We start from the raw sequence: 8,457 nt of genomic DNA, 5'->3' as shown, positions 1-8,457 counted from the left end.
TTCTAAATTATTGTTGGTGAGGAATCTCTGCTTTTTAAAAACTTCCTGAAGTTCTTTACTGTAGCTCTAAGAGTAGAAGCTGCAGTCTTCTTTTGGGGTAGGCTCACACTTCATTTTGAGCAGGACCATGCTGAGGAGTGCTTTGAGTTAGGTATCCATTCATTTTTATTGAGAGAAGTGCTGATTCTTATGGGAGAAGGAAATGAATAGACACTGTCAATGTTGTAGCATGACAGGAGCTAAAGAGGAAAATGAGACGTAAAAGGGCCCATGTGAAGGCAGATGGCTAGTAGATACCAAGAACAGTAGTACTTAATACTGATTTATTTTTCTTAGTGATCTTAGTCCCTTTATGTTATATTCAAGCCTAAATAAAGGTGTTCAATATGTGGTCTCTTGAATGTGGATATTTAGGAGACTTATGCTTATTCTTTGCAGGCAAAATGTACTATTGAGAGCTTGACATGGAGATATACAAGATTATGAAAGAAGAATGATAGAAAAATTTATTTAGTTTTAATGTTTATTTATTTTTGAAAGAGCACAAGTGGAGGAGGGGCAGAGAGAGAGGCACAGCCGATCAGAAGCAAGCTCTTCGTTGACAGCAGCAAGCCCAATATGGGGCTTGAAGTCATGAACTGTGAGCTCATGACCTGAGCCAAATTTGGACACTCAACCAACTGAGTCACTCAGGTGCCCCTAGAAAAGTTTAGAATAGTTTGGCATAAAATGAAAACCAGAAACTAAGAAAATAGAAATACTCCTCAGAAATAATTGGAGAGGTGACTGGAATGTCCGTAGGCACACAGAATAGAAATTATTTAGTTGTTAAAGGAAGGAGAGCCCCTGAAGGCTGGAGAACTTGGGACCACTTAGATAATACATCCTTAATATATTTTACCTAAAAATATGAGTGGAGAGGGGGTACAAAGAAATATTTTAGTTGGGACTATATAATTGTTAAGTGGTGAAAATCCAACTCAACAAGTTTTTTATAAAAAGGTAATTTATTGATTGGTGTAACTAAAAAGAATAATTGTGAACTGACTTTAGACACAGCTGGATCAAGGAGTTAAAATACCAGGATCGCACACACTCTCCTTTCTTCTGTAAACACCTCTTTGCCTCTCAGATAGGCTCCTTGCACTTATTGATAAAGTGCCCCATGCCTACATTTTATCAGTTTAGCAACTTTAGCAGGAAAAGTGCATCTTTTCTTAGTCTGAGGCATTATTCTTAGATTGAGTCTGATTACCCTGGCAGAACTCACCTCCTATGCTGAATGAATCACTGTAACCAGAGGGTTTAACTTTGCTTTAACTGCCTACCCATTTGTTCCAAATGGTACCACTATTTCCAGAGGCCAGCCCCTTCCAGCACACACAGACTCAGAGGGAGGCACTGTTGAATGTCGAAAGGAAAGGTACATTCTTTTACTGGAAGAGAGGATACTAGACAACAAAACAATAGACCTTCAGTTTAAACAGAAAGGAGACCAGGAAAACAGAAGGAAAATAGAGTAACAAAGCTGTTGGAGAAGGCGAAAGGAAAAGAAGGAGGAAATGGGGAAGAGAAGAGAGAAAAAAAAAAAAACAAGGAAGAGAGAGAAGAAGGCTTACATGAGACTTCTGTGTTGAAAAGAATGTAAATCCTATATTTGGACTTATGAGCAGATAAGTTCTCTTAATACTGGGTTCTGTGACTTCATCTGTGAACACAAAAGATCTGATCTGGTCTCAACATGGAGGATACATGCCTCAAGACCTTTTATATTTTCCATAGATGCAGGTGTCTGCTCAGGACTTTTTTAACAGCCTCTTTCACCTCTTTATTCCTCAAGCTATAGATGATGGGATTCAACATTGGGGTTACCACTCCATAAGACAGTCCAATGATCTCATCAGAAGTGTTTGTGTCCTTTGACTTGGGCTTCATATACATAAAAAGTGCTGAACCATAGAATAAGATAACCACAGTCAGATGGGCTGAACAGGTGGAAAAAGCTTTCTTTCTCCCTTCAGCAGAATTAATCCTCAGGATGGAAGAGAGGATAAAAACATAGGAAATGAAAATTAACAGCAGAGGAATCATCAATAAAACAATACTTGCCACTGTCATGATAAACACATTCATGGAGATATCTGAACATATGAGTTTAAGAAGGGCCAAGATCTCACAGGTAATATGATCAATGACATTATTCCCACAGAAAGGCAGTATCATTGTCATGACTGTTTGCACTAAGGAGTTTAGGCAGCCTATGATCCAGGACCAAGCAGCCATGTGCACATAAAGCACTTTGTTCATGATGATGGGGTACCTCAGTGGGTTGCAGATGGCCACATATCGATCATAGGCCATCACAGCCAGGAGGACACACTCAGTGGAGCCCAACCCCAGGGAGACAACCATCTGCAGAGCACAGCCAATGAAGGAGATAGATTTTCTCTGAGACTTAAGTATGATAAGTGTTGGGGGAATGGACGATGATGTGTAGCAGATGTCCAAGAATGAGAGGTTCCCGAGGAAGAAGTACATGGGGGTGTGGAGGCGAGAATCCAGTATGCTGATGACAATGAGGAGGCTATTTCCCAGCAGAATTATCACATACATGATGAGGCAGAGCATGAAGAGAACAAGCTGGATCTCTGGGTATTTGGAAAGTCCCACTAGAAAGAATTCGGTCACAGCTGAATAATTCCCCATCTTCATGTGTCCATGTTACATTCAGGATTTAGAAAAGGACAAGACTCGGGGAAATTTAAATTTATGATGTAGATTTATCAAATAGCTTTCACCTCCGTTATTTTGTTTTATTCTTGGATGGAGTTGTTGAGGATAAAGGTGTGAAAGAAGAATAGCTGTCTTTGTGTTCAGAAAAGATCCCAGATGAGGATATTTTTTAATCCAGGGCTAATAAGAGAAAGCAAAGCAGTAACTTCACCAAAAACAGTCCATCACACAAAGCCTATCTTAATCCCCTTTCCTCCCACTTTTGCTATTTCTCCCCACTGATGGTATAAAGGAAGGATTATTCGGTAGATTTGCTTCACAGTAATCTTCATTAGCCTCCCCACAAATGACATCCTAACAGAGAAATACAATCTAAGGAAAAGCAATGTGCTTGTGTACATTGTATATGCACACATTGTATGCATTGTGTATGCAACACAACTTCATTGAAAAGTTCTCTAGCTCCTCCTCCAACCAAACTGTCACCCCTAAGTCTCTCTAATGGAGAAATTCTGGAGCCACTACTGATACCCTCAATGCTATGAAATGGCCACACTAAATTCCTGAAAATGCTACATACCCTCTTTCTTCTTTATGCATTTGTATATGCTGTTCTGTTAAGCTGGAAGGGCTTCTCCCAACTTAGATATTATCTTTTCTAGCAAAAGTTTTTTACCTCCTAGTCTAAGTAGGGTCCTGATTATGTATTGTCACTGAACCCAGTGCTTTCCATTCTGCTAGTATTCTTCACTTACTCATTTATTCAACACATTCTGTGCCACATATATTGTGATGTGTAATAAGGGTCTCATTGTGAGTACTAGACTTTCAAAATTAACACTGAATACAGAATGCTTATGATAGTTATTTTATGCTTTTAAGAAACAAATAACGTGCTCTATAATATGTTCCAATGTGAAAAAGTTATGGAACACTTTGCAATTTATTTTATCAAACTAAAATTGCCTTTTTACCCAAAATTGTCAGAGTAAAGCTATGGTCAATCCCTTTATGAATGCATATGTAAGGAATAAAAAGTATATCCAAGCTACATACTAAAGTGATGACATTTATTTTTATTAAAGCATGAAATTCTAAATTAATGCTTGGAAATTAAAAAATAGAATATTGTCATCTAACTAGATGCCCAAAAGGAATGACAGAACATAACACTGACTCTTGATAAAAACTTTTAGTAGTCTAGACCTATGGGAATAAATCACTAAGATGATAAAGATTATCTCTTTTAAACCATTGGTCAACATAATTTCAAATGGTGAGATGCTGGAGATGTTTCCCTAAAAGTCATTCAAAGATGCACTATTTTTATTACTTAACATCCCCCGCCCCTGAAAATCCAACAGTAGAATAGAAAACAAAATAAATGGCATTGCATGTAACATCATATCAAATTAAATCATGCTTAATAAATGTCATATATATATTTTTCTCTAAGATGCTGACATTCTGACATGTTGTGGTTATGGTATAGACCTGAGAATGCATAATGTCACATGTAATACCACTAGTGCAAATTGTAGTCTTTTTTTTTTTTTTACAAATAGTTTATTGTCAAATTGGTTTCCATAGAACACCCAGTGCTCATCCCCACAAGTGCCCTCCTCCATGCCCTTCACCCCCCTCCCCCCCACATCCATCAGTCCTCAGTTTGTTTCTCAGCATTCAAGAGTCTCTCATGGTTTGCCTCTCTCCCTTTCCCCCACCATTTCCCCCCTACTTCTCCTCCATGGTCCTCAGTTAAGTTCCTCCTAATCCTCCTATACGTGCAAACATGTGATATTTGTCCTTCTCTGCCTGACTTATTTCGCTAAGCATAACACCCTCAAGGTCCATCCATGTTGCTACACACGGCCAGATTTCAGTATTTCTCATTGCCATGTAGTATTCCATGGTATAGATAAACCACATCTTCTTGATCCATTCGTCCGTTGATGGACACTTAGCTATTGTTGAGAGTGCTGCTATGAACATTGGGGTACATGTGCTCCTATGCCTCAGCATTTCTGTATCCCTTGGGTAAATTCCTAGCAGTGCTATTGCTGGGTCATAGGGGAGTTCTATTGTTAGCAATTTGTAGTCTTGAAGAAGAGCTAAGGATAAGGGACAATGCTCATGATAAACTATTACATGAAGAAAAAGAAGCTTCTTAATAATATAAATGGTTACCATATATATCTATATATACCATATATATCTATATATATATATATAGATATATAAAATATATCTAGCTCCAAAATTTTAACTGTGGTTTCTTCTGGAATATGGGAATTGGGGCATTAACAACTTTCTTTCTATTCTTTATCTTTTCCAGATAATTCTTAATTAACCTATATTTTATGGTTATAAGTATCAGAAATAATATTTTCAAATTTTTCTTAGCAGGGAATAGTGCCTAGGACATCCAGAGATTTTGCCCCAGTTTTCTTTAAAACTCAAGTAGGAAATAAAATAGTCAATGGACAGGAAATTGGACAGGGACTTTATGTTGCTTTATGTTACAGAGACTAATTTAATGCCCTTTAGGGTTCCAAGTTCAATCTTAACATATATCCACTATCAGCAGACATAGTGACTTAAGTGTTGGAAAAAGGATTCTAGAACTCACTATTTAAATGTGACCAAGCTTAGTGGTGCAGAAAGGATGCAGTATAAAGAATCTAACAGTATCACAAGAAAGGAGGGTCGGAAGGAGCATAAGAAAACATCAGGAAGTTCTGTTACCTTTGCCTTTTTCTTTCTGCTCTAAAGAGGTAGAATTTCAGTTTCTTGTTCTTCAGGTTTTGTTTATCTCATCCAAAGGCCTGCTCATTACATATGTCCTCACCATTGGCCATCGTCTATGGAAAGAAAGGAAATTCTGTTTGAGGATTATGGATTGTGAAGCATTCACCCCTTTTCTCCCCATGTTTACCAATAGAAGAGACGAGGAGTTTGTAAAGCACAAGTACTTACCTATGCTCCCTGATTTTAGCTCAAGGAACTTTTTGAAGCACAGTATGGCATACTCACTATGGAAGATTTCCTTCAGAAGAAAATTTCAGTACTAAATATTACATCTATATCCTGTATACAGTATTTCCTACTGTTTATGAAGCACTTTTGTTCTGTATAACACAACATCTCTGGCAGGAGATCCCAAATGCTTGCTCAAATATATGACCCTCTAGGAGCTCAGGAAGGTGTTGATAATAAGCAGTACTGACTGCGTTAGAAATAGGTCCTCTTCTCCATTTTCAGTATGGTCTTGAGAATTACCCTGAGGTTTTTTTTCCCCACTAACATTCCTGTGTGGGTACCAAATAAAATTCTTTGTTACTGGTAGCACAGCTGAAGCTTTAAGCTCTTATTTTGTAGGAGCTCCTATCTGACCCAGGGGCTTACTTCTGGGATTGATTAGAACATGCTATCTAATAATTTCTAGGCTTGTGCCATGGGAGCCTACCATGCTTCAAGTCCTTTTACCCTTTTGTTCTTATTGCTAGTACGTTATCTTTATGGAAAATACTATATTTTAATTATGAGAACAGTTGTCTTAGAGACGGGGGGCCTAGGGTTCAGTCTTACTCTGTGGCTTGATAGTTGTGCAAACTTTGAGCAAGACACTTAACATACACATAATGTAAAATGAGGTAACATTACTTACTTTGTAGATTTTTTCTTGATGATTAACATAACATACTTAGAAGATCTCAGAACAGACGAAGTGTACAATATATGTTAGTTTAATCTGAACTCTTAGGCTGCCATTAAGAAAATTTTTCCATGGTAAGTAAAAACAACTAAAGTGATGTTATAAGTATCCACAATATTTCCTTCCCCCAACAGTATCTCATTTCCTAAGATTTTCACTGTTTTATTAAAAACTTTTCAAATAAAATACATGATTCAGAAGTCCCAACTCCCATGTAGTCTCTCTTTTCTGAAAACAAACACACAAAAACAAAAGCAAAAAACTCTTCCCAACTTTGCTTAAGTCTACCTTATTTAATCATCAGTGTAGGAGCCTCAGATTCTCCATTCACAGTAGTGTGGTTTATTGGGACTACAGTCTTTAAAACAAGGAAGCCATTTTAGGAACGAGCATGGATCTCTCTAGTCAGCATTCCTTTTTTTAGTGTTTCACTAACTTTTTTCTGTCTACATACAGACATTCCTGCTGCTATTCCTATTTAGATTAGTTAGAATCTTAGCTGTCTTCTCTTAGAGTTATAGTCCTGCTCAAACCCACAGAGAAGTATCCCACAGTTCCAGATGACTGCTAGTAGTGGTAAGGGGGAAGATCAAAAATAAAGCTTTCATCTCCAATGGAGATTCATGTTATAAATTTGTCAGTAGTAAGTCAGTCTGCCACAGAAATCTCTAACCTCTAGGCCCTCAACAGTTCTAGAGGGCACACAGGTGGCTGTGGTAGCCAATTTAAATACTCTGTTTTCTTCTAAGAGACTCTCTAATCCCATAAGTGATTTAAAGTTGAACCTTTAAATCTTGCTGAAGATAATAACTTTTAGATACATTAGAAATAATGTGCAAAAGACCTAAATTGTACTTTAATTACTAAAAAGAAATTTTCTTCTTTTAGTTAATTTTTTTTTCTGATTATAGAAATGATACCTATTCATTGTAGGAAATTTGGGAAATTAAGAAAAGCCTAATGGATAAAATGAGTCGACAATTTCAGATAAAACTATTGATATTTTGATTATTTTTATGTATGTATGACATACAGTGAAAACTTGAGAATACATTACATTTCCTGTTTTATAACTTTCTGTTTAAAATTAATGTATTTTGTGTATTTTCTCATTGTATTAGACATTTTTAGTGGACATCTTATTTTTTTACATGGTAAATGGAAGGAGGGGGAAACCCATGAGACAAGTGGAAATGAAATTGTTTTCTGTTAGATTCTTGGCAATTTTCCTTTTTTTTAGTTCTTTGAAGGTAATGACAATCTTGGAGGACTGTTTATTTTTTCTGAAAGCCAGGTTTAGTTTTTAATTCTCTCTACATTTATCTTCTTCCAAGCATCGCCACGATTGTAGAGGCTTTAGTTAGGAGAACACTCACGTTAGCAAAGAGACTAGCTCATCTATAATAATTCCACTATGACATAGGGGAATGGAACACATGATTTTATTTATTTATTTTTTTTACAAATAGTTTATTGTCAAATTAGTTTCCACAGAACACTCAGTGCTCATCCCCAAAGTGCCCTCCTCCATGCCCATCCCCCCTACCCCCCACATCCATCAGTCCTCAGTTTTTGTCAGCATTCAAGAGTCTCTCATGGTTTGCCTCTCTCCTTTTCCCCCACCATTTCCACCCTTCTTCTCCCCCTTGTTCCTCCATCAAGTTCCTCCTGATCCTCCTATACGTGCAAACATATATTTGTCCTTCTCTGCCTGACTTATTTCGCTCAGCATAACACCCTCAAGGTCCATCCATGTTGCTACACATGGCCAGATTTCATTGTTTCTCATTGCCATGTAGTATTCCATGGTATAGATAAACCACATCTTCTTGATCCATTCATCTGTTGATGGACACTTAGGCTCTTTCCATGTTTTAGCTATTGTGGAGAGTGCTGCTATGAACATTGGGGTACATGTGCTCCTATGCCTCAGCATTTCTGTATCCCTTGGGTAAATTCCTAGCAGTGCTATTGCTGGGTCATAGGGGAGTTCTATTGTTAGTTTCCTG

The 8,457-nt window shown here is 37.4% G+C and overlaps 1 protein-coding gene across 1 annotated transcript; it reads right to left on the bottom strand.

Annotated features, from left to right (window-relative positions):
- Window positions 1-1,767: 1,767 nt before the first annotated feature.
- LOC120237369 (olfactory receptor 13D1) lies at window positions 1,768-2,712 on the bottom strand. Its single transcript, XM_039240646.1, has one exon. It carries the CDS (start codon window positions 2,710-2,712, stop codon window positions 1,768-1,770), a length of 945 nt encoding a protein of 314 aa, XP_039096577.1.
- Between the last annotated feature and the right edge of the window lie 5,745 nt (window positions 2,713-8,457).

The sequence above is a fragment of the Hyaena hyaena genome, unplaced genomic scaffold, assembly GCF_003009895.1.
Source record: "Hyaena hyaena isolate Hyena2069 unplaced genomic scaffold, ASM300989v1 scaffold_6, whole genome shotgun sequence".
NCBI lineage: Eukaryota > Metazoa > Chordata > Mammalia > Carnivora > Hyaenidae > Hyaena > Hyaena hyaena.
This window is presented reverse-complemented; position numbering and strand designations above follow the sequence as displayed.